At 40.6% G+C, this 27,742-nt stretch overlaps 1 protein-coding gene across 1 annotated transcript; it reads left to right on the top strand.

Moving 5' to 3' along the window:
* Nucleotides 1-10,459: 10,459 nt before the first annotated feature.
* On the top strand, nucleotides 10,460-27,662 carry LOC137283313 (meiosis regulator and mRNA stability factor 1-like). Its single transcript, XM_067814766.1, has 21 exons — nucleotides 10,460-10,544; nucleotides 11,730-11,944; nucleotides 12,538-12,655; nucleotides 12,888-13,054; nucleotides 13,511-13,680; nucleotides 15,463-15,569; nucleotides 17,087-18,045; nucleotides 18,402-18,661; nucleotides 18,875-19,195; nucleotides 20,375-20,538; nucleotides 20,673-20,896; nucleotides 21,336-21,474; nucleotides 21,734-21,825; nucleotides 22,058-22,103; nucleotides 22,412-22,614; nucleotides 23,024-23,251; nucleotides 23,363-23,566; nucleotides 23,771-24,044; nucleotides 24,265-24,384; nucleotides 24,612-24,737; nucleotides 25,497-27,662. The coding sequence occupies exons 2-21, from the start codon at nucleotides 11,747-11,749 to the stop codon at nucleotides 26,225-26,227; spliced, it is 4,851 nt and encodes a 1,616-aa protein (XP_067670867.1). The 5' UTR covers nucleotides 10,460-10,544; nucleotides 11,730-11,746; the 3' UTR covers nucleotides 26,228-27,662.
* Nucleotides 27,663-27,742: the final 80 nt, after the last annotated feature.

Raw genomic sequence — 27,742 nt, 5'->3', positions numbered from 1 at the left:
TGATTCACTAACCTCCTGATGCACTGTGTCATGATCACCTGACTCTTTAAATGCAATATGCATCAAAATACACACTTACAAAAGACCCATTTTCCAGGTATTTAAATACTGATGGAGATTCAGAAATCAAAATGAAACAAACTGATCTAAGAATACCATGTTACATATTTGCTGCAATCAATGAGGTTCTTCCTTAATGCTTTTCTTTAAACTGGAACTGGCCTTATCTGCTCAATCATAATGGATATTTGATTCCAATAGCATGTTGGTATTGACTCAAGTCAAATCATACTGTGATGTTATGAAGGAATTATAAAGCCTGGACCAGTACAGACAACACAAATCATCGGTGTGAGGAATATCAGCATTTGAAAACCTTTCAGAACCGGTAATAAATTATCATATTTGTGTACTATTGAACATGAGAATCATTCAAGTTACATACATTGACTCTAGATTGTATCTGAACCCTGGGGAGCTGTTTACCCTATCATAGCATCTTGTTGTACACTGTGTGATCATGGACATTACATGCATCCTCCACCTTGGCTTACCTCTGCATAAATGTCTAAACATCACTGTTCCAGTTTAATCCATGCCTAGACGACAATGTTGGCACTGTTCCCTAATACATGTAGTGCATACTGGTACCTAGGTGACCATCTTTCCATCATTCTGTAATCATTGGTACCTAGGTGACCATCTTTCCATCATTCTGTAATCATTGGTACCTAGGTGACCATCTTTCCATCATTCTGTAATCATTGGTACCTAGGTGACCATCTTTCCATCATTCTGTAATCATTGGTACCTAGGTGACCATCTTTCCATCATTCTGTAATCATTGGTACCTAGGTGACCATCTTTCCATCATTCTGTAATCATTGGTACCTAGGTGACCATCTTTCCATCATTCTGTAATCATTGGTACCTAGGTGACCATCTTTCCATCATTCTGTAATCATTGGTACCTAGGTGAACATTTGGCATCATTCTCAAACTATCCAAACTTAGGTGGCAAATCTCATATCATGTTGTAACAATTCATACCCAGTTGACCATTTTGTCATCCTGTTCCAACAATCCACAATGAGGTGACCACTCTGTTCTCATAACAATCCTACCTAGGTGACCACTGTCTTATCATTCTCATAACAATCCTTACCTGTGTGACCAGTCTTTTCACTCTTATAACAGTCCTTACCTGTGTGACCAGTCTTTTCCCTCTTATAACAATCCTTGCCTGTGTGACCACTATCTTATCACTTTCATAACAAGCCTTACCTGTGTGATATACTTAGGTAACAATGATACCACAATTCGCCAACAATCCATACCTTTCTAACAATTTTGGTGTCATTTGCTTACAATGCAACCCTGGGTGACCATACTTGCATCACCAATCATTCTATCCTACATTACACAGTCTATATCTGTGCTACCTTATATCTATATTTACCTTATTACATCATCAGTAGTATCTTCTTAAACTTAGGTAGCTTATATGTAGAATAGCCCTTATTACAAGGTATTTGTAGATGAAACAGTTCATTTGTAAGACAATCTACGCTTCCATAAATTATCTCTTTCTCCCCTCACCTAGATTAGGGTATGCCTCACAAGTAGAAGTGTTTCACATCCCTCAACAGTGTTTCACTGGAGTGTAGTGATTATACAGCTGTGGAATACAGCATGCAGTGTTAGAGTGTAGTGATTATACAGCTGTGGAATACGGCATGCAGTGTTAGAATGTAGTGATTATGCAGCTGTGGAATACTGCATGCAGTGTTAGAATGTAGTGACTATGCAGCTGTGGAATACTGCATGCAGTGTTAGAATGTGATTATGCAGCTGTGGAATACTGCATGCAGTGTTAGAGTGTAATGATTACACAGCTGTGGAATGATATGCTGTGTTTACAATTCAATGATTAAGACACAGCTGTGGAAGAGTACAAATAGGTCATTACTGGTGTAACTCTCAGCTCTGTTATCATATCCTGGTAGAATGAGATCAGATCTTGATATCTGCATAACTAACCATATCTGTATATTCACCTAAATATTCATATCCTGATATTTACATAACTATTCAGTTTTTTTATATTTACCAACATGTTCAGATGACAAATAAAAACATAACGCATATAAACATATCCACACATTCATGTGGAATGTGCATATACATTCCAACTTGTATTTTAATGTTAATAAACTGTCAGGTTTTTCGACAATTCTTTGTTTATTGGATTCAGGTCGGAAACTTCAACATGTTAATTCTAAGGGAATCATTGAGGAAACGAAACTAGTGATTTAACAAGCAGCTAACATTGTTGAGGTGTTTTCCACATATCATTGCTGTATTATCTAACACTTCTAGTGTGTAGTGTTGAGTGGAACCAACTGACAACTGTCCCACTTTATTGTAGCAACCTATGCAATGTAGTTAGTCAATTGATACAGATGTACAGAGACAGTGAATTGATACAGGTGTACAGAGGCAGTCAACTGATGCTGGTATATAGAGACTCAGCATTATGTGGGTGGTGTCGGTCACTAGGTTTGTTGGGAATGTTGGGACTACCCATGGAGTTGATGTTTGTCTCTGGTATGGTGATATCTTCTTCCAAGTAGGAGTTATGGTTTGAGGATTGCTTCCCTTTCATGATACAGGTAGACACAAGCATGCATGCTAAGTAGGCCACACAGGAGACTGTGAAACACTTCTAATGACAACATTGTGATTGGATTGAATCACATGATCAAGTCATGTGACCTCTGACCTGAAAGCTGAACTGTGACCTAGCCACATCCAGATTATATTTTTATATTACAAGGCTACAGCTAGTCTTTATGATTGCATCATGTTAGACTGAATAAATCTGTTGACATATTCATACTGAGTTTGTTGTATGTTGTGTCTTACAGCCCTGGAAGACGTTGCACAGTGTAATGGTCAGGTCCCCATGTGGAACTGTCCTGGAGTTAAATGTTCCTTTATTGTTTCACCCTGTGTGGGCATCATGAATAAGTCATCATAGTCATTTACTGACTGGACGCATAACAGCTATGCCTGACTGAAAAATGGCAAGGCAATGTGAGTTGGGTATGCTTTGTACGATCTATCGTGTTAAGGGTTGTCTTTGTAACCAGTAAACCAGTAATCACACAATCTATTGTATGGTCTCTGATAATACCAGCATTACATCACCACTTCAGAAATAGGCTATACATGCCACGTACAATCACATACGTCCTATTACTACAACAATCACTTACGTCCCACTCCCACAACAATCACTTACGCCCTATTACTACATCAAGCACTTAAGTCACGCTCACACAACAATCACTTACGTCCCACTCCCACAACAATCACATACGTCCTATTACTACAACAATCACCTACGTCCCACTCACAAAACAAACACTTACGTCCTATTACTACAACAATCACATACGTCCTATTACTACAACAATCACTTACGTCCCACTCACAAAACAAACACATACGTCCTATTACTACAACAATCACATACGTCCTATTACTGCAACAATCACTTACGTCCCACTCACAAAACAAACACTTACGTCCTATTACTACATCAAGCACTTACGTCCCACTCACACAACAATCACTTACGTCCCACTCACAAAACAATCACTTACGTCCTATTACTACAACAATCACTTACGTCCTATTACTACAACAATCACCTACGTCCCACCCACAAAACAAACACTTACGTCCTATTACTACAACAATCACATACGTCCTATTACTACAACAATCACTTACGTCCCACTCACACAACAATCACTTACGTCCCACTCCCATAACAATCACTTACGTCCTATTACTACAACAATCACTTACGTCCCACTCACACAACAATCACTTACGTCCCACTCCCATAACAATCACTTATGTCCTATTACTACAACATCCACTTACGTCCCGTTCCTACAACACCCACCTACGTCCAGCTCCTATAATAACCACTTACGTCCCGCTATTACAACAATCCCTTACGTCCAGCTATTACAAAATTCCTTACATCCAGCTCTTCACTTACGTCCCACACTTCCAATCACTTACGTTCCTCTTATACTACTCCCACGTCCCGCAACAATACACATCCACTTGGAGTACAAACAAAACAGAGGGCACTGTTAATAGCAATACCATCAGCGATAATAATGTTCGCGGAACAGCAACAAGCTTCATGCCTACAAAGCAAGCCAAGGCTGGATACCCAATGTGAAAGCATTATCTTCACACAACCACTAATCTTGATGTAATGCGGGACTTGCGCTTGTCCCCCATATACAGTTTCAGAACGTTCCGTAAAAGTCCGGATTAGTTTCTGCTGTCCTTGGAGATTCCACTTTAATCTTGACTCAAACAATAATCTAAATACAGTAACTTCGACACTACTGCGATTAGAAAAAGCATTCCACGCATATAACAATTGTCAAAATAACATACTAAGAACTTCTCCTGAACCTAAACAGAAACCATGTAATAAGATTACAACGTTGTTTTACAGAACGTTACTGATACACTCGTACCATCCCTTCTCCCACTGGGTACATTTGTTTTAGGGTCTGTAGCGTATGCTAGAAGTTACCCATGGAGTCTTCATTGCAGGTGTTTCCTCCAGTCTGGTTGTCCGCGATGGCGAGTGAGACTCACCAGTGATCTTTAACCCATCATCTCCCATTCACACGAGACCCTAGTCATAGAATGTGGACGGTCAGTGAACATTTCTTCCATTTCTTATGCCAAGTCGTGATCATCACCAGTGATCTTGATGGGTTTCGAATAGTTTAAACTTACTAGTGTCCAAAGAACCAAACACATCATCTAAAAACGTGGGATCTGATTTCCAGTGGCGTAGCTTAAAAGTATTACGTAAAGCAACAAAGTACAGAAAGTAAGCAAACACCGACGTTTTGTCGAAAGACGGGAATTGTGTATGTACCGTACATTTTACAAGCGCCTCTTTCATTTTGGTGGACCAAAAACAGTCATGTTTTCTCTGCATATATAATATACTACTGAAATAGTTAAGGGTTGGGGGAAAATGATTGTGCATTACATAAAATTGCATAAAAAGGGTCATAAAAGGTTATAAAAACGACCAGGAATAAACATGTATGTAGCAAGGCACTGGACAACACACAAATTCAAACTGCGCGTCATCTGTATGGAGACGTTTTCAGCAATAATGGTAACACGCGACATTTGCCTCGGATACATGAGTCCACGCGTGACCGACAACCACACCTCATCGTCTGTCACAACTTGTCACTGGCAATTATTTTACAAACAGAAATCATTTTCCAATAATCTGGAGTCCAAGAAAGTCTGTTCAAGTTCCCGTCGGTCCGCTGGAGGTGGTACACGGTGTTTCAGCTGACGATCAAGATGATCTCACAGACGTTCAGTGAAGTTCATGAAGCTGTTGATCACTGCATTGTCTGTTCCAGACTCTATTGTTTTACAGACCGAAGCCCCCATAGCTTGAATATTGCTGAGCGCGACTTTGACAACAAATTTGAGTGATGTTCTCATCATACCTCGCACAATAATAAGGTGTCAGGCAACTGACAGGAATCCCAGTGGAGTCTTTACCCCGGTGTCCTACCAAAACGTCTACATGCCAAAACCAAATACATAGCACAGTGCACAGCTAATCCCCTGTCCCTTACCTCAAGTGCACTGGATGGACTAGTCCGAGTAGTTAGGCTTAATTGGGCATAAGATCAACTTGAAGTATAGAACACGAGGTAATAAGAGCAAAATGAACTGTCTGTTGACATGTAAATATCATAACATGTAATATATCCACTACGTGAGCAAGTTGAAATGCCACAATATAATGTCTGATTCAGGCAAGCTTTAGGAGGTGACCGACAACATCTAGAAATTGCAAGTTTTCTGCCTGGTGAGTAGCTTGTCTTTCAATCTCATCAGTCGATAGGACAATGTCTGGTTCAGTCTGCTGTGGAATCCCTCCAAGTTGTTGGTGCGGGTCCGACTGTCAGGTGATGATTCCAAAGTTGGATGGGGAATCTGGCGTTATCGTCGACCCACGTGGAGACAATGTAGTCGAAGGCAGTAGCTCTAGGCACATCTGGGACCGACTCCATGGCACCAACCCAAGTATCCTGAACGCAATCTACAGGGAGAAGGGCAAGGTCGGAGTTTTTCTGATCCATGCCTGGTCAGCAAGGTCTTCTTTGTATTGAACGGCCAGTCTGGAGTCTTACTCAGTAAGGAATAAGTTGTTCCTGAACATATTCTAATCCTCTACTCGCAACTACTCCATCTACAATCCCACCGAAGACTGTTCCATTATACCCATGGGAACGTGCACATTTATTCTCCGTTGACTTTTTTGTAGAAGTTTACCTCAGAACCTTTACCTCAGATATCAGCTGATACTTGAGTCGTGTGAGCCTCTGGTCGAGTTCTGTGTGCTGTCTGTTGCGGTGCTGGAGTCGAGCACCATCGCCATCTGGACCTGGGCCTAGATCTTCGAAGCTCTCTAAGCGCTAAGATAATCGTAAGTTTTTGTTAACGCATAGCACTTACAACTATCTTATCGCTAAGAGAGCTTCGAAATTCTCGGCCCAGGATGTTCCTCTGAAACTTATCTATCCTCTGAAACACTTTCACAAAGTTCGGGTGTGCTCGTTGGACGATATTATAGAGGTGTGAATGTCATCCGTGAAGATCATCATTCGTCCTCGGACCTCAGGTCTCATGGTGTTTCCACAATATGGCACGGAGCTTGACATGATCGTCAACCCACATCAGGCAATCATGGAACTCCTATTTCTGACGGGGTGTCGTCCATCATCCCAGCCAAAGTTTCTCGGATCATGGCTACTGGGAGGGGAGGAAGTGTCGTAGCACTTCTTATCCATCTATGAATATCCGGATCCTGCTGAAGCCAATTCTGAGCTTTGCTCCAGAGAGCCTGTGTGTAGTGGAAGTATCATCCAAGGACATTAGGGTTGCAGAAGACAGTCACAACACAGCGTTGAGTCCATGGAACCGTGGGGCAGCAGTAGACCGGGCCGTCCATGTAGACGGTGTCCAAGTCCTGCGGGAGGGTCTGAGCTTTCGCCCGCTGCCGCAGAGAACAAGCAATCTTCAGAGCTACTTGTTGGTGATTGTTTGGAGACTAACTCCAAACACAACGAAACAGCAGCTCACTTGTCGAGGCAGCCGCTTTGGACATTTTCGGTGCACGTCTGTCGTCTGTTGTTAGGTCGATACCAGTATCCCTCCAAGATAATCTGCAGTCCTCCTTTCTGTGATGTGAAGTATTCAACTTTCGTTGGATTTGCCATGCTCTGCAAACCCAAAGTTAGGATACAAGAATTTTAAAGCAATACATTTCCTTCTCACTTTGAATAACCCCTCTCATGCTGCTCTTTAGTCTCCCTCTTATGTCAGATGGTTCTTCTTAAATTAAATGCATGAAAGCTTTCATAACGCAACTGGACAGTTACTCTTTACTCCTTTAATCTCACTGTAGGCATTAGAGGACACTAACTGGAACAGACCACTTGTGTACAGGCAGGGATAATCTACAAACATATACATATATAGTCTCCCTGGTACAGGTAATAGTTTTGCTGTCACAACAAACTTTGTAGCTATAATTTCTATAGCTATTTTTCCCTGTAGGCATTAGTAGACCTAACCTCGGCGTCAGTCGTCTTTTTTTTAAGAACGATAAAACAAATCAACATTCCGACTGCTTCCAGTCAATACTTATTAGTAGGACTCACATAATTGAATATAAAGTAGTTTTGTCATCTATATACCACCAACTACTAGAATGCCACTCAAACTAAACTAATCAGTTTACCTCTCACTGAAGCACGTCCGCGCGTACCTTCAGCCGGAACTATCTGTCTATGTGCTAAAACTGACATACATCATGTTTGTAACAGCATGCAATTTGCTACGTGTGGATCTAAGGGTTGATTGTATTGTGACACTGTGGCGGCAAGTCCATTGAGTTCTTCACACCAGTGACACATGAGTAGTGCCTCCACAAACACCCATTAACCACACCTGGGTTCAGCCTCACAAACACGGCTCGGTAATTAAGGTGATCCTGTCGTCTATTGATAGCACGACTGTGTATATCCACAAACAGTAGTTGTATCACAACAGGTGCGCATTGTCCTCCGGTTAAATAGCTAGTCAATTACTGGAATAATCAGACTCATTACTAAGTAATTGTGTACATAAGTCTTATATACACAGTTTGTCATACAGAGATCTTCGAAGCTCTTATGTCGTCAGTTCCCAAGCCTCACGTGTAACCATGTCATATTTATATACAGGCTGAATAACACTAACTCTCACAGGATTATGCGACATTATAAATAGTCCACCAATGATATTTTACGTGCACCTGTTGTGTTTGATCTATTTATAGATCTCACACGGCTGATATCTCACACGGCTGAATATGTTTGGTAACACTTGTGAGAATGAAAAGACTTATTTCGGCAATTTTTGAGGGGTATGTATACAAAGTGACTTGTTTTTAAGTAAATATGTCTAACTAGATTCTCCAAATGGCTCCACTGAAGATAATCTGCAGAAATAAACAGTTATACTTTATCAGGCCGTATTGTGTATCAGTCAGTTGGAGCAACGTAAAAACCTCAAAATGGAAAAAAAGTTTTACGATGACATTTTTTTTCATAAACCCTTTCATTGACTGCAGCCGCCATAGAGCTGGAATATTGCTGAGAGCGGCGCAAGATTAAATACTCACTCACTGTTTTACTGTATACATACATTGAATACCTATGGATACATGTATTTACACACACAAAGTGAGAGAAAGAGAGTGAGAGTGTTTCTGAAATGATCACAGTTAAACGGGCGGTCCGTTATAGAGTTGCGATGAGTTTTTATTACTTCCAATGTTTACTTTATAAACTTATATGTTTCTCAGTTCACTATGGGGGGAAAACACGAAGTCAAATTATCTCCCCTTGGTGAACCGGAAGTTGTAATTCACTTCAAAATGGCTTCCATCTAGAAACAAGTTGTATTTATGGAATGATGGATTTTGGTTAGCTGTTCGGGATGTAGTGTACCCACAGGTTTGTGACTTTACGTCTTCTAACACCCACGTACAAGACGCATGTTTACAACTTTAATTTGAGCATTAAACATTTGCAGCGTTCCAACCGTGCGTGTGTTTACAGCAAGTCTACGCAGCGTGTGTTGAAAGTTATGAAACCTGCCAAATTGCCCAACAAAATGAAACTAAAAACGACGGAATGATGAAACTAATCGACATCGTTACACATATAAAATTGAGATGGTCATCTTTTGGTAATCAATGGTTGTATTTTAGACCCCTGGTTTGCTAAGATCAATGTACAAAGACAGGTTTTTACAGAGATGACAAAAATGAACATTTTAAATCCATATGTGACGTCGGTGTTTCGCAGTAACTTGAGTAAGTAAACCGAGCCGGGTTTTTTCCCTTTACATTTTGTGTTCTTACTGTGGATAATCCTTATCATCATGATCATGTCGTACATATTTATTTGTAATCATGGTATCACTGTGTACAATATGTGTGAAGTCCTTTTTAGGTGCCTCTGTGTTGAAAGTACAAATTCAAATACTTTTTTGGTTGAGTCCCATCTGGGATTCCAACCCTTTGAGCAATGTTGAGGGTGCAGGTTCGAATCCTGGATGGGACTCAACCAAAACAGTACTAGAATTTGTACTTTACTAACAAAGTGAAATTCCAGACATGACATAATTATTATGTTCTCCAACATAGACTAATATTGTATTTTCCAAAGAAAACACTTAAATACAATTCTTGATATTCACGCAAAGTTTTGTGTTGTTTAAATTATGAAACCAGTTAATTTTGTTGTGTATCTGGCTTATCATGCTCACAAAATGAAATGAAATGTAATAAAAGACTTATCCTATGAAAAAAAGTATTTACAGTTAAAAATTACACTCACAATAAAAGGTATAAATGCTACAGTGTTAGTCATGTTAATTTGCAAATGAAAGTGTGCAGATAGTCATATACTGATGGCATTGCACAATGTATCATAAAAGGTCAACAGTTCTATTGTTACCTTTCTAAATTTTTAAAATTGGACACATGGTAATGTTAAATGGATTCACCACTGCTTTTCTTTTGGCTTCACACTGTTAAACAGAGTGAACAAGGAAAAGGTTTATATTTACCATCTAAAAACCCTTAACGGTTGTGATGAAACTGAGATTCATGAAACTGTCATTGCAATTGTCATGAAATTGTGAGTATATGTGACCTTGACAATTAACTGAAATCTTTAATTTTGCAAGCAAGCATTGGAGTGAGGTGGGAAGGGAAGTCGTTTGGCATGAAGATACTCAACTGTTTTCAAACTCCAAGAAACCATCTCATATCAGTCCAACCTGGTCAGCTGCAGCTCACCAGGACCTTTTCACATCTCTTACCTCACATACAACACATTCAAGCGGTAAGGGCATTTGATCACCTAACTGGTAACAAATGATCTGTTAATTATGAGTGAGCGAGTTAAGTTTTACGCTGCACTCAGCACTATTCCAACCAAATGGCGGCGGTGTGTAAATAATCAAGTATGGACCAGACAATTCAATGATCAACAACATGAGCATCTATCTGCGCAATTGGGAACCGATGACATGTGTCAACCAAGTCAGTGAGTCTGACCACCTGATTCTGTTAGTCACTTCTTACGACAAGCATCATGAGCATTGTCGCCTTTCATGGCAAGCATGGGTTGCTGGAGGCCTATTCTACCTTTTTGATTATGAAGTAATACATTGTCAGAGTGTATCAGTGTGTAGTACTCACCCACAAAAACAGTTTCATTGTCTGGAAAAACAGTGTCATTGTTAGGATTAGTGCTTGGAGCTGGTCCCATTGTAATTCTGAATAACAGTTACGTATGTTCGTAGCCCTATGAATTCTTAACTTTGATTGTAGTCTATGTCTTAAGAATGGGCTTAAGAAGTTCGTAGGCTACGAACGTTTCGAGAATAGATAGCTTGGTTATTAGTTTATACCTTGAGACGATTGCTTTCTGATTGGTTTTATGTAAGTCATTTCAGAGTTTGGTCAAAGTTTGTGAAAGGTTGTTCTGACCTAACCTATAGGAGGATGTTCTCATATCTTTGTTCAGCAAGTTCAAGATATCAGATTTCTCCATGTTAACTGAAAATGCCTATAACTAGTGGGGAATATTCTGAAAGAGTGTTAGCATGATTAGTGAATGCCATCAATCAGTGGGATGTTTAATGGGAAGTTATCCATGTGTAAAAAGGAACAGTGACAATTTGCAAATCAATAATGTAAAATATGTTTATGATGAACCATGACCAACTGTGCATTATTTCTCCATTTCCACTTGCACTAAATGTGTTTAGCAAAGCTCAGTTATATCTCTGTTTATGTCAGCTGCAGTGAACTGCGAATGTCTTTTGTAATGTGGTTGTGAAAAATGTGTATTATTTGTAAATGCTAATGATAGTTAGTCACATTATCTGTTTATTTTAGAAGTAAATAATATACATTATTAACCCTCTATAAGTTTGCTGAAATAGATGTGGTCTGTGTTGTCATGGTTATTGTGATAGTTGTGTCATTGACTATGAGTTACATGTGTACTGATTTCTTCTAGCCACTTCCTGCTGTAAGATGGGAGAAGATTCCCCTGCTATAGGAGTGTTCTGGGACATTGAGAACTGTCCAGTCCCAAAATGGAAATCAGCCTTGAGTGTAGTTCAGCGGATACGTGACCGCTTCTTCCATGGTCATCGAGAGGCTGAGTTCATGTGTGTTTGTGATATCTTAAAAGAACGCAAGGACATCATAGAGGAATTAAACTCAGCGCAGGTAACAACAGATATTTTGCTCAAGTTGTGGTCATACTCAGTGATGAAATTAAGCGCGTGCATACACTCTGATTGTAAATCATTTTTGAGTGAGTTTGATGCTAATGCACTTGTTATTTACCCGCCATGTTCATGGTGTATAAATACTATTTGTTGTTGAAGTTCGGTGACAGAGGATAAGAAACACTGGATTCAATATGGTGACGAGTCACATCCTTTGTGTTGTCGTATATTAAATAAACGTTTACTTGAAGTTGAACATGCATACATGCACACACACGCGCGTACCCCCCCACCACCACCCCCCCCACACACACACACAGAGGGAGAGAGAGAGAGGTGGCATCATCTGTTGTTTCCTGAAGTCCTATCATTGCAGAGTGATGTCGTGTCGCACAGAGAGAGAGAGAGAGATGTGGCATCATCTGTTGTTTCCTGAAGTCCTAACATTGCAAATGATGTCATATCTGTTTCACAACTGATTTCATTTGATTGTCAAGATAAGCTAGTGCTGTTGCGCAGTTAGGGATCTACGCGTTTTTGATGGGTCAGATGCTTATGTTATTTTCCTAAACAGAAGCTGTTGTGTTACAGGTAGATATTATACACATCAGTGCCAGCAGTAAGAATGCAGCTGACGACAAGATTAAACAGAGTTTACGACGGTTTGCTGACACCCATCCGCCTCACACCAAAGTTATTCTCATCTCAGGTAGGCCACTGCTGACTGTCAGGCCATGAGCCTGCAGCACAAGCAGCACATAACACCACATTTGTGTGTGCAAGGAGAATTAAATCTATATAGGGTTTCATATATGGTCTGTCATCTATTGTTAGTTCACACAGATAAAGAATAAAGAGAAAACCTGCAGTGCAGTGAATTTGTTAGTTTGATGTAAAGGATGACTAAAATGGCCAGGCATTTTTTATCTTCTGTTTTTCAGGTGATGTCAACTTTTCTATGGACCTCTCTGACCTCCGACACCGAAAGAATTTCCATGTCATCCTCATCCATCGTGCACACTCTCACCAGTCCCTCATCGCATGTGCTAACGAGCACTACTGTTTCGAGGAGCTTGTAGAGGATGTTCCATGTCGATCACCATCAAAGGTAAGCAGTTTTGTACATGAAGAAGGGAACCATCCAATACAACAAGATTAAGCCCTTTTGTGCACTCTTCAGTTGCTATGGTATTTAATATGAAATTGAAATTAAGCACTTAAGCATGGGTGAGGTTTGTTATTGTTTCTCCTAATTTTGTTTATTTTATATTTTCTCTACAACATAATGTCTGATTTGAAGGAGGAGTTATGCAAATTTAATCACCACAATAATAACTCAGTGAGGAAAATGTGTACTTGAAGCACAGAAACTTTACCATATATGAAACAAGATCAACTCACTAACCACATTTGTGGTATGGATGAAGTGGAAATGTCTAATCCTGCGCTCTGTTGTAACGGGCAGTTTCTCCCACCATTTGTGGTGAAGATAAAGCTATTTTAGTTGTTTTGCTCATCGTTGTTACAACTAACTGCTAACTTTATCAAGTGTTTGTACTTGCAGACATTTGAGGGACTTTCAGAAGTAGAAGTGCGGGGCTTCCCCTCCCACGTGCACTCTGACAAACTGAGAGCCCGACTGAAGAAACTGTCTGAGAACTGTGGCGGGCGTATCACTAGTATCACCCAGGACTATGCCTTGCTCAAGTTCAGCAGCCATGAAGTTGCTCTCAGGTGAGTACCTTGAGTATCTCATCCCATACGGTGAACCCTGGTTTCCCAGTTGAGCACTGTAACAGCAGGGGTACAAAACTTGACCTAGAGTTATCCCGGGCACTGCTGATACATTAGCAGAATTAGCTCTTTGCTACCAACAACTCATGTTTGGTCCAGATCTGTTGTCAGCATCATTCTTTAGTATCTCCCATGTTTCTCAGGCTAGAAAATAATTGTTGACTTATCCAAGTGTGATGTAGTTCTATCCATACTGCCCAAAGTATATCAGGTAGTGCACCAGTGTCTTGTCATTGCACAATGGAAGAATTAGCTGCTACCATAACTATTTACATGAAACATGCAATTGTTTAGCACTGGATTTTCTCTTCTATACTCAATTATTTACAGACTTCACACCATGTAGCTAGAATATTGCTGAATGTGGCGTAAAACTAAATTCATTCACTCACTGAAACACGGAATAAGACATAATGGTAATACATGTAGTTTGCAAGTGCTACCTCTTCCATTCAGCCCAAATGGCATAGTGGTAATGTCAGTGGCTTGATATTCAGTAGGCTTGAAGAAGAAAATGGATTTTGTTTACAGTTTACATAAACTCCTGTGCCATATTTGTTGGAATTTATGTTTCAAACTTTATGATTGATGTAAATGACTGTACATGGCTGAATCTGACGAAGCAAAACATTCAGAAGTAAGTAGCCCAAATCATCTTTCTTTGATTGTCATATATACTTCGATCATAACTTAACGCTTTCTGGGTGAACGGACACTCAGCATATGCATTAAATGTTGCCAATATTTGAAAACTCACTCCACTGCATTGGAGCAAATCTGGTGCATTCACCCACTACAACACTATATGGTGTACATTATTTAACATTCAGTAACCATCTACACACATATAAATGGGCTTTCTCAGCTTCTTCCATTTTATGGAATGAAATATATTTCAGACCTAACATTAGCAGTATTTGGAGAGACAGGGAGCACATTGATATTTGCATTGATTTTGATGCATTTGGAAACATTCAACTCAGAATTGAATTACCAGTTTGTATGTATACAAACTTTTCATGCTAAGTGCTGCAACCAAGGTTAGTTGAAACAATATGTATAACAGTGGGTAAAACCGACCTTTGACACTTCACAGACTGTCCACATTTGTTTGTGGCCATGTGGTTTATCACAGAACGTATTTACCCAGAATATTTTGGAATGGAAATTAAATTTACAATATAAGAAATGCCATTTCATCATGAGACATTAATGTTAAAATGTAATTGTGGATTCAGTTGTCTGTTGGTAGTTTTGTTGTTGTAGAAGTGCTTCAAAGTCTTATGTAACATTATTTTGCATTTATTAGTTAATAATGATAATTAACAAAGCAATTTTTTTAAGTTGCATGTTTGTTGCTGACACTGGCAAATTATAATGTTGAACTGTTTCTGGTGAGTTTCATTAATGTAAGCAGTTCTTGCATTGTGTTTCCAAGTTATATTTTCAAATGTGCTCATGATGGAATATGTTGAGAAGATTACTGTGAAGTGAACCCACCACTAGAACAGTGAGGTGTTGGGGCCTTGTGAGGTGTTATGTAACTGATTGGCATGTGAAGGCCTGCTGTGTCTGGCCCCTGGCTGGTACAGGCATGGGAAGTGAGCAATGCATGCTGCAGGAACATTGTGTGCTGAGAGGCTCTACAGGCTGGGCCACCAACCACCTCACATACAATTACACACAGTATGGTCAGGCTTACAGTGCTGGGTGATATTTCAGAGCTCAGAAGAGAATGGACGGAGAGGATGTGTATGGCCAGAAGATTATTGCTCAGATACCAGCTACATCCAGCACTGGAGACAGCACAGTAGGATCACCTCAGACAGGTCTGTGATGAACTGCTTTTGCTCATACGTCCAAAAATGTTGACATCTTTTTTTCCAAGGCTGAATACCAGTAAACATGTGTAATGGATGTGTGGACAGTTTGTTGCCATCCGTCTGTTAACTGAAATCGGGGTCTTTGCAGACTATGTATATAACCTTCTGTCTGTGTATGACAGAGGTCATGATGCATACCTGTGTTTGAATACATGGACAGGGTTTCTCTACTTAACATTTAACCTCTGTCACTGACCCGAGTGTGTGTAAGAATTGACATTGTTTTCCTACCGTCCTTTGATGACCCACTGTGTGGTAGGCCTTTCTAGACTGTGCATGTCTGGGGAAGAGGAAACCTAACACTCTGCAAATAACAATCTACATAAACAACAGTTTTAACTTCTTAATAAAATACAGTAAATAGGATCCCTTGGACCTTCAGTAAGTTCTGGTAACCTGGACTTGCAATATATTCTAGACTTAGTCTTGATGAAACTTGGGAAACCTTCAAGTATGTTCCAAGTACAGAAAGTCACCTAATGTCAGCCACTATTTGAAGAAAATGCAGCTTTTGTCACAGTAGATCAGATCAGTTTGGAACTCTGCGCGAAAGTCATAACCCAAATATTACTCTTTTTGAATCCCTAAGTTTGAATACTATAGAATCATAGTTTAAAGACTGAAGTCTCTCTCTCTCATCCCAACCTGTCCACCCCCACTACCTTACCCTCTCATTTTTGTAGGATCTGATATGTTTTTAAGAAGTTGATCTGACCACAAAAACAGTGTTAGGTACAAATGAGGTAAGAGTTCTGCCCAAACCTCCCACCCCATTCAAAAGCCAAGATTAAAAACTGACATGCATACCTGACCCTAAATATACATTTGATAACCTGGAACAGGTATGAAAAAAATAATCAGAAAAAAAAAAGGGTTACGGGTGAAACTCTCCCCACAAATAAATAGGTAAAATTGCATTTACAGAAACCCATACTGACAACAGCAAGTTTGGTTTTACACCACCTTTAGCAATATTTCAGCAATGTCACAGAGGGGGCACTAGAAATGGGCTTCATACATTGTGTGCAAGTAGGAATTGAAAGCTGGCCTTAGCGTGTTGTGTGAAAGCTTTAGTCACTAATCTACCCCACTACATCCATACTGGTAACAGGTGATTAATAGTGTTGTGTCGAAAATACAAATGAATATGACAAGATTGGAAAGAGTTCCTTCTGTTCCCCCATATTCTTTCTTCCGCACATTAACCGTGTTAACTGAGCTAATGCTAAGTGGTTTAACTCTATATTGCTTTTAATAAGTTAATTTGAAGGTTTTTAGTTACTTCTGTGAGTCCTCTAGTAATTGCTGCTAGGTATTGTTAGTAATTCTAGTGTATCAATTTGTAAATATCATTTGGGATGAGGAAACAGGAGAAACACAAGAAAAAGTAGGCTGTATTTGATACCATATAAATGTACTTTATGTGCGTCATGTACTTAGTTATAATATTGTTAATTTTCCAGGGTATACAAAGAGGTCAAAACTTTCGATGCCAGGTTTTGGAAGTCCTAAACATTATAATCGACACAGCAGTCCATCCGGGGACAGAAGGACATTCCGCAATAACTCCCCATATCGCGGGTGTCTGAGTGCACCTGTAGCCAGTGGGTACACCTCGAGCCCCGAGGCCAACCACAGACAACCTGATTTTGAAGCTGACAAACAGTCAGACAGCTATTCAACGAACGGGAAGCGACCAAGTCGAGAGATGTTGATGTTGCAGCAGCAACGCTACCAAGAGAGTCAGCACAAGCTGAATGGGGGCTGCGGAGCAGGGGGAGATGCTGGGGATGAGATGGACAATACAGGTGAACTGGACAACCACAGATATGCTCAGCGCAGTGGCCACTGGTCAGGAGATGAGAAAGGGAAAATGCAGAGCTACAAGAGAAGACATTTTAGTGGATCTCATTCTGATGAGCACACTGAGAACTATCACTATTATTCTGCCCTTAGCCACAATTCCAGCTTCACTTGTGGGAGCAGCAGCCCTAACCACAACCCTCAGCGTGCCCGACATGGCAGTGGTCATTATGGAAATCGCCCCAAGAGTGTCCCCTATGAGTTGGACTACCCATATGGCTCTTCATGGCCTCCACCACAGGATAATGAGTTCTTCCACCGAGGGAGTCCAAACTTTCATTCATATAGCCCTCGACGTTACAACTACATGAACTCCAACCAAAACAATTGTAACTACCAACAAAACAACTACCACAACAACTTCCATAACAACATCAATAGCAGTAACAGCTTCCAGCCCATCATGCCTGGTGTGTCACCCCCAGGCTCCCCACTCACTGATGGCTCCTCCCCTCAGGGAATGGGTCCAGTAGAGCTGGTGGTCACAAACCTCGACTACAACATCAGTGCCAAGGAGTGGAGGAAGATCCTTTTTACCACCTTCCATCCTCATGTCAAGGTTGGTAGTTTATAACACTGAAACATGTTTAACAATCAAGAAGTGTTTTCCTTTAGTTTCCTTCAGCAAGTTTTGATCCTTTAGAGTTTGGTTAAGAATTGCATGATGAAAGGGCATTCTGGTATTGGGTCTATAAAAGGTTCTAGGAGAGTAGAAAATAAACCAAAATTAATCTTGAATATCAAGAAGCCACAAGGTGTTATTTGATGAGACTGTGCAATAATATTCAGACTCTAGTGGCACTTAGCCTACCTCTTTCAGTAAACCAAGATGAGCTTGTGCACATTTCCAGATTCTGAGGTGTTGGTTGAATTAGTATTGAAGTCTAATAAAAGAATGTTTTGGGTTTTTTTCAGGTTTTGAATGTGCACGTAAAGACCCAGTTGGACAACACTTGTATAGGCATGATTAAAGTCCCCACCATTGAGGAAGCACGTTTCGCCATCTCCCAGTTTCACAGAAAGAAAATTGGCTACAAGCGTATACAGGTCAGCCTGAAGACAGACGATGCCCACACAGCCAGTGTGAACATCCGGGCTGAAGCCATCGCACTACTGCAGGAGTCTAAGGGCAATGTACTGCCACTCTTCAAGTTCATTGAACTGTTTGACAAGAGGTAAGCATATGACATTGAAACTTGGAGTCAAATCTTTTCTGAAATAATTTGTTACTTATCTTGACTGCGAGTTGCAAGTACATGTTTATGAATGTCCTCTTGTAAGGAATAAGATAAGGAAAGTGACTTACTTCTAAAGAAATTCTTGTGATCAAATATGGTTTCGTAGGTTAGCACTTGTATTCCTCATACATGTATATTATTTGTCACCAGGTACCACAAGTCCATCAGTGTATCAGAGCTGTACAAGATGCGTGATACACTAGACATCCGTGAGCAGGGCGGAGCAGGTAGGATGGTGTATCTGGCACCTGTGCTTTCTAAACCCCCAACCCCTCTAGAGGCATCAGACACAGATGGGGAGGAAGTTCTGGAGGAGCCTGTGTGTGCCAGTCACTGCCCCGAGGGAAGTGTGTTCTACGCAGAGGCCATGAACTCGTCCATGTTGCCCAATGTCCGCATTCAGTTGAAGACACTTGCTGCCCAGGTCCACTCTATGCTGCAGTCTCACAATGGCCACATGCCACTTATGAGGTGGGTGACACAGACAAAAGATTATAAGGCACATCCTGCTTCATAGATGTTACTCATTGACTGGATAGACTGCCAATTCAACACAATTGCTCCCCATTACCCAACCCCCATTTGTGTTACAATAGGTCTGTTTTGTTTTGTCAGATAATCTTTGAAACTCAAAGACAGGTGCATATTTAGTATTTTGTCATGTCACCATGGGCAGCAATGCAGCCTTCAGTGTGGCCCAGTATAAAGAAGTTATAAAGTTGTGATCCATGCTGTCCCAATATGGGACCACCTCTTCTATAATTTCAGCAATATTTGTGAGATTTTTCTTACTGACACTTTCCTTCATGTGTCCCCAAACATTTTCTATTGGATTTATTTCAGGGCTATAGCTTGGCCAATCAATTGTCATATTTTGGGTACGAAACCAGGCAGGTGAATGCTTTGAAAAATCTTTTGGGCCATTGTCGTCCTCTAAAATCCAAAACTTTCCATAGAATCTATCAAGAATATCTGTACCGCACTGTTTATATTCCCATCAAATACGGAGGGCTGTTGCCCTTAACACAGATATGCCACCCCACATGTTAAATTTTGGACTGTACTTATCGCACTGACAGTTTTTTGTCAGTTTGTTTGGTCCAGAATTTCAGTGTGTTAGGAAACAGCCACATCTGACAAAAACATTGTTCCAGTTGAATTTCTATGCTGTATGCACCAGTTCAACCTTTGTTCCTTTTGTTCAGGTTTCATGATCAGTGATCATGATCATTTCATGATCATTTTTCTGCCCATACCTGTACCTCCCTGGTGCTCAATGCCTTCTTTTTCCATTTGCAATATTTTTCAAAACATGATAAAACAGTGGACAAAAGGATGCCTGTTCTACTTGAAATCACTTTAGCTGAACTGATGTCCTTGTTATAATACTCTAAAATCAACTTTCTTTTCTCAAAATATCCATACTGAGGATCACTGAAAATGTCGCCTGCTAGCAAGTAAACAAAGGGGATAACTCTTCACAAACTAATGAAAAAGGATTAACAGTTGTTTCTCTTGAATGAAACCAAGTACTTGATAGCTGTCAAGATTGTTTATGCTAGAAATCCAGTTGAAAATTTTCTGTTCATAGAATATAAGCAGTGTAAAACTGTACTGATCACTAACTAATATTCCTGTTCCTTTGGCCAGTTTCCCAGCCTGTTATGCTGCTGAGTTTAGTCCCCTGGTGTCTGTGAAGGAGGGGGTGCCCTTGGAGCACCTGATCAGCTGTGTGCCCGGCATACAAGTGCAAGTATCTCGACTGGGTGTCAAGAAGGTGCAGTGGATGGAGAACCAGCCTCCCCAGGCAATAGGTGCGATTACCATGACAACCCCTTTCAAATTTTTAATTAATTAGTTATAACAAATTCAGCAGTGCAGCTTATTTGTAAGTACGGGTCAAGGTAGACACTTTGAGGAAATAATATATATATATGCTTTGTTCCAGAGTTTGGTCGTCAGTCAGCTACAGCTAGTCCCCTCCTGTCCCACCAGCTGGGGCAGATAAGCCGTGAGGTGACCGATCTTCTCAAACACAGCGCCAACTGCAGAATGCCCGTGTCCAAGTTCATACCAGCATATCACCATCATTTCGGACGCCAGTGTCGTGTAGCCGACTATGGTTACACAAAACTCATGGAGCTTTTCGAGGCTATTCCATATGCTCTGCAGGTAAGCTGTTAATAAATGTCTGACAAAATTGAAACGTTTGACTTTCAATCAGGTTTAGTGATTTTTGTATAGAAGTGTGTCAAAGTTTCTGATGTAGTAGTGTGAGAGTAGTCTTTTGAAAATATGTATGTTACCCTGCAAGTCTGGATGATTGAGTCTGTCATGATGATTTCAGCAGTGTAATGATGCATACATGATAAAGATGATTATTCATGCAGGGAGGTCAGTAATTTGTTATGGCAAGAGTGGGGTAGAAGTGATTGCAAGCATCACCAAAAATACTGGGAATGATGTGAAAGAGGGAAATAATGTAAAAGTGTCTTTTGTCTTTTCCAAGTGTTCAGTAAAAAATACGAGTGGTACCCAAAGACTCAAGTTTCAGAGTATCTTCCGTCGCAGATTCCTATGGAAAAAATAAAAGTAACACTGGTTGTTTCAGGTTCTAGGTACCGGAGATCGCAAGATCCTGACTTTGAGTCACCGTGCTCAGATTCGTCGCTTCACTGCTGATCTACTCAAGGTGTTGAAAGGCCAGCCTGCTAAACAGTTGGCAGTAGAGGAATTCGCTGAGGCTTTTGGTGAGCTCATATTTCCATTCTCTACATTATTCATAAATAGACTTTATGACCCGCCTATGAGTCGATTTGATGGTCCAGTTGTATATGCCCGCTATATACTGAATATTTGTTCAAACTGATAGAAACATTCAGTTGTCTGAAGTGAATGCACTGAAAAAGCAGATTGTAAAGGTTTAGGATTTATATTGCTATCAGTCTGTACACTGACGTGAAGACCATGTGACAGTCAAAGTGTCTGACTACGATCCTACAATTACAGAAGCTGTGTTTGGCAAGACTTGGGATGTTACGGAGTACGGAGTCTGTTACATCGAGGATCTTCTCATGGAGATCCCTCCATCAACTCTGCTGGTGAGTCCATACCACTACCTCAGTAATAGGCACAGACATTATTTCCACATTATAGCAGCAGGAACTGGTTTCCCTAAATGTTTCAGGATCCAGTCATTAACTTTATTCAGTAGAGCAAATAGGTGACATATTTAATCTGGATAAGTCCAGCATGTACTTCCTGTCTGTGATTTTTGCATTGTTACATGGTCAGTTTACCTGGATACTTATGTTATTGTACTTTGAACTTCAGATGACTGTGGAGGAGGGCAAGTCCTTCATTTCGGTCCCTAAGAGAGGTAGGTCACACAACAGGTTCCGATGTGAAGGTCAAGTACCAAATTTGATTATAATATTTATGTAGCAGACATGCACAGAGGAGGATGTTATCTACAACTTCCATCCATGTTCAGAATGTTGGTTGTATCTATCATCTTATGGTTATCACTTGGCTTGATACATGTGTATATATTTTAACTTGGTAGTATCCATTCATATGTTTTCAGAAATCATATGAAAGAATTTCAGTCTCATAGAAACTGAAAGTAATACCTAATGGCAATCAGGGTAGAACTTGTATTAGTTATTCAAGCTTAATTGTTTTCAGACCAGACACCAGATGAGATAGAGCGCACTAAACAGTTTGCACTAGAAGTAGTTGATCTACTTAAGCATAACCCACGATGTCGCATGCCATTCAACAAGTTCATCCCAGCATACCATCACCACTTCGGAAGACAGTGCAGAGTAGCAGACTACGGCTTTACAAAGCTTACCGACCTTTTCGAAGCTGTGCCTCAGGTTGTAGAGGTAAGCCCTTTTCATATCAGATCGTATATTTTTCCCTTACTAGCCTATTTTTGGCATTCCCTGCTGTCATATAGCTGGAATATTGCGAAGAGCAATGTAAAACCAAAACTCACTCACTCTTTACTAGCCAGAATACCATGCATATCAATGGTGAGAATCTGTAGAGTCAGTAATTGAGGAAAACAGTTTCCATTTCAACCATATAAATTTTATATTGTTTTAAAATAATAAATACAGATTATGATTAGGTCTGCAATATAACCTCTTATCCAAGTCTAGTGACAGTATCTTTTGTCTGTAGAAGTAGCCTGAAGCAGATTATACAAGGAGCCAAGTTGAGGCTATAACTGTAGCGGTGTCTGGACAAATACATGTGGTGTGAACACTAACCATGTTTCTTGTACATTAGCTGGAGGAGGAGGGTGATGAAAGGCTCCTGCGACTCACACAGCCAGAAATCAGGAAAGTTCTATCTGAACAGATCACTAACCTGCTCAAGATACAACCAGGTCATGGCATGATAAAGGATGAACTTCTACCAGCCTTCACTCGTCAGTTCGGCTTCAACCTTCATCTACAAGATTTCCAGGTGGTGTCACTGGATGCTCTTCTGGCAAGGCTAAGACACATCATCAGTGTGAGTACTGCCATTGTCATTTACCAGACCGTCCTCATCAAATACCTCTCACTTGACCATTGGGACTGTACTTGGCATCTGATGTGAGAATGTGGAATTCTTCTTTTCCAGATTGAGACTTACAACAATGTGGAATATGTTGTGTTGATGAAGACCACCGAGTTGCCTCCCCTTGCTCTGCGTGTCCTACAGTTGCTGATGGATCAGAGCTCAGGCTGCCTTCCCCTGGTGGAGCTGTGCAGCTGGTACAAGACCACTTTCTCTGAGGAGTGTGATGTCCAGACCATCAAGGAAGAGCTTGTGGATTTTGTTCATGTATGTCCACCGTTAAGATTCAAACCATGTATTAAAGGTTATGATGTTCACTACATCAGTCATTCCAAAGAAAAAAGAAAAAAAAGAAAAATTTAAGTTATCGTTTTGCCGGAATAAAAGCTACGTACTGTCTAGTAGATGGAGCAATAACATATTTTTAACAGCAACGTGTAAAATTTTCACCTAAGCTGTGACTACTTCCAGGTGTCGGGGGACGATGACGGCTCGGCAGTGATTCGCCTGACAGCGCTGCAGACTCTCGCTCGGGACATCCGCCATATGTTGATGCGCCATGGCCGAATCCCACTCCATCAGTTTGACAAGATATTCTTTGAGGTGCATGGAGTGGAGATAAAGCCAGCACTGCATGGGTTTGACTGCACCCACTCCCTCCTGCAGGCCATTCCGCATGTTGTGTCTGTCCGAGGAAAGGGCAACCGTAAATACGTGCAGCTGTCCCCAGCCATTAAAGTGCCAGGTCAGTTGATAAATAGATGTCTCACTTATAGGCAGCAGTCTGAAATCCACTTTGACTTGTAAGTAACTTATTGGAGAAAATTTCTCAATGATATAGAAAGTAGTGGTATTATCAAAATGTTATGTTACTACATATAAACTGGAATTGAAAGTCATTTAAGGTGACTGACAGTTTCTGTCTTGCTAAACCCTTGAAAACCACCACTCGCTTGTTTCCATAGCTACACTGCCAGCCTCACTCAAAGGGAGTCCAGCTCGCATCTTCTTTTCTGGGGACCACAAGGCTTTGAATGCAGGAAAAGGAGAGTCCTCCAATGATTCTGGGGTCAATGATGGTTTAGGTAATGCTCTTCTTTGCATCAAGTATGGCATCAAGATTACAACTTATTTGGACTCCTGAGGTTCTTTAAGTGGTGCACCTGTTAAAACTTTTCTTATAGATCTTATTCTGAATACTATCCTGCAAAATGAAAATATCTGCATCAATATGCTGAGTAAAATATTGATTTTTATGTTTGATCATAGAAATAATTAATGCATGTGACTCTATTGTCACTGACCCTTTCAGACGAGGACATTGACACGTCTCATGTGGATGTACTGAGCCAGCCAGTGCCCTCGGCCATTCCATCCCCTGAGCTCAGACCAGCTCTTCATCATACGAAGGACCTCATTCAGCTTGACTCACCACAAGGTGCATGCACTTTTCACTTATATGCTTCATAGCTCCTGAAGATAGAATGAGAACTGTTCAACAATGAAAGAATTTCATGTTTAGCCAGCAGTTGGTTAGCTGGCAATAATCTGCAATATTCTAGCTGTGTGACAGTGATCTGTAAATAACCTGGTCCAGACCAAACAATCAAGTGATCAACTGCATCGGCATTGATTGACACACTTGGGATACGATGATGTATCGACCACAGTCAGCAATTCTGATCACCCAATGACATTAGTTTCCTCTTAACATAACAAAAGATCGATTCTTACCTAAATCTTCATGGCCATTTAGCAAGCAGAAAATATTTTGCTTTCTGGGTGCTGTGGCTCTGCAAGCTATCCATCTTCTATATGAACAACACTTATTGTAGACAATGTAAATTTTAATATTGAACATACTGAAACACCAGAAAAGCCCTATTACCTCCAGTATTGCATGAAATCATCAGTCAACATTATTCACGCCAGGCTTGCAGTATACTTAAGATTGTATTTTCTGTCAGTCATGCTCTTTCTTTTCCAACGCAGTTGGCATGCTGTTTGAAGACTTTGATGGATGAACTTTTTTTAACTTTGTTTAAAGTGGTTCTTTTATCATTGAGTTTTGTTATGTATTTTTAGTTATGTTGTATGGGGTTGTAATGGCCATGTCACATAGTGATAGGGTTCAAGAGTGGTACAGTATGACTAACAATAACCATTACACTGTTCTAAATTGTGATTTGTGTTGCAGACCAGGACATCCTGTACTTGACTGATGAGGAAAAGCGAGGACAGAAGACACCACTGTGTCTGACTCCCACATCCGAACTATTGCAGTTTGCTGCCCAATGCCTCGTCATCCGACCGCCAGAAGGTGCTGGCAACAGTCGGAGCACGTCACCAGCCATTGACAGCCAACAGGGACTCACTAGAAATAGTGCACTGACCCTGGCTGTCACGGCAACGGAATCAGGTGACCACGACTCCTCTTCATCCAATGAACTGCTGGAGCTACTGAAAGGAGGCTGGTGGAAGGCAAGCCCAGAGCAACTGGAAGAAGTAAGCAGAACTTTCCGTGTCACAGCCTCTGGACGAGAGAGTCCAGCTGACCCTGCACTCCGTAGCCATGGTCACACTCCCAGTATAGAGCCAGCGGAGAAATTGCCCAATGGTGAAGAGGCTGGGTCTAGTGCCAACACAGCTACCTCCACTTCAGTGGAAGTTCCTGCCCCTGAAAGTGGCAGCATAAATACCACTCTGAAGGATGCAAGTAGCAGTTTTAGCAGTGATGAAAGTAGTGAGCAAAATGCTGCCCATGATGTGTCATTTGACGAGATGTTTAAGATGAGTATGCCCCTGGAGACCAGCTCTACTAAGTCCAGCACAGGGTCTGCCACAGACACCCCGGTTTCCTCACCAAGGAAGTCGCGCTCCAGGATGGCGGCAAGGTTCGTCAACCCCATACACAATGACAGTGCTTGAGCCAAAGAGTGTCTCGTAAAGGAAAGTGTCAGGTTTCAAAGCAGTTTGTAATGGCTGTTGCACTGCTGTGAAAAAAACCCAAGAAACACCTTAAAAGACCTGTCTACAGCTTAGCTTTGTATCACACAATGGAAGTGTACCATGAAGTATTGGATGTCCAGCTCCTTGAGACACACTTAACAAGGCTGTGTTGAATTGTAAAGGAAGGGAACTCTTACAATTTTGTCATCATGCTTGTCGCCTGTACTAGTCATTTAAATACTGGGGATGAATCATTTTACCCTGTAAAACAAGTTTTACGCTTTTAGAATGATTACAATCCTAGACCTGGCATCTTGAAGACACATTGTGGATTTCATCACTGAATTTTAGTGTTTTAATTTATACCTTGACTTAAGCTTATTGCTTTCCATATCTTCCTGTATGAGAAATGTTTTAATTTTGGTAATTCTTACATGAAGATTGAACAAGATTTAGAAAATGAATTTAATTTGAATGTTAGGAAGAATGTCCTATTGAATTAGTTCTGCCATGTATTGGAAATACAATACATATATTCTTCTTAGAGTACAAGCCACATTGTATCAGCTAGTCATGAAGTAGGGTTAGGTTTGTGTACTTGTGTATCAAGTACTTGTTTCTATTTTCCAGGACACGCAGTGGAATATGTGTTGTTTATGTTCAGTAGCGTTGTAGAAGAAGGGACTTTATGGAACTCACACCTCATGACCGCAGTTGAAGCATTGCAGTGTTGCTGTATCTCAGTCTGTTGAAGAAAACAGATTTTTGTTGAGTTTACAGATATTATCAAATCTAATAATTACATTAGTTTTGCTGTTATGAGGATTTTGAAAGCTGTTGCTATGGTCACCAAACTAATCCAAATGATTCCTGATTGGTAGCCATGGTTACACAGCGTGCTGCCTGAATGCAGGCCAACAGTGGACCATGTAAACGCAGTCGTGACTGTATCATGGTCGGCCAGGTCAAGGGTGATGGCGCTGTATACATGTGTATACACGAGTTCAAGGTTTTTCCCTTCTTTGGCAACTTGTCTTGTATGTATGTTACAAGTGTGAAGGTCAATATTTAGTTTCTAAAAGTTATTTTGTACTTATTTACTTTTTTTGCCATATAAGTACATTTTTGTATGTATTTCTACAAGCTACAAGTGCTACAGTATCATGTATAGGTACATGATTGTGGTGATCTGGTACATACGTCTATGTATGGTCATGTGCAAGAGGGCATGTGGCCTCTGGGCAGGCCTCAGATAAGCAAGTTGGGAGGCAAAATTTGACTAAGGAAATCATGAAGGAATAGGCTTATGATACTTGAATGAAATCCAGTCACAGTCATTCCTGCATGTGTGCATGCAGTGTATTGTACAGGAATCTCAATGAATTTGTGGCTTTTCAATAATAAATGTGCAAAATGTATTAAGTTTTGGATTTATTTCCTTAGCTTAGCCAAGCTGTCAAACCTCGGTTGTCACAGATATTTCCTGATTACATG

The sequence above is a fragment of the Haliotis asinina genome, chromosome 5, assembly GCF_037392515.1.
Source record: "Haliotis asinina isolate JCU_RB_2024 chromosome 5, JCU_Hal_asi_v2, whole genome shotgun sequence".
Taxonomy (NCBI): Eukaryota; Metazoa; Mollusca; class Gastropoda; order Lepetellida; family Haliotidae; genus Haliotis; species Haliotis asinina.
The sequence above is the reverse complement of the archived record's forward strand: the minus strand, read 5'-3'. Positions and strand labels throughout refer to the sequence as shown.

What these genes read in the sequence shown, in the direction of transcription:
- LOC137283313 (XM_067814766.1), top strand. Translation starts at nt 11,747, where the DNA reads ATGGGAGAAGATTCCCCTGCTATAGGAGTGTTCTGGGACATTGAGAAC. An exon ending in CCAGCCTCCCCAGGCAATAG is followed by an intron (nt 20,539 to 20,672) that starts GTGCGATTACCA and finishes GCTTTGTTCCAG; the next exon opens with AGTTTGGTCGTCAGTCAGCT. An exon ending in TCAGCTTGACTCACCACAAG is followed by an intron (nt 24,738 to 25,496) that starts GTGCATGCACTT and finishes TTTGTGTTGCAG; the next exon opens with ACCAGGACATCCTGTACTTG.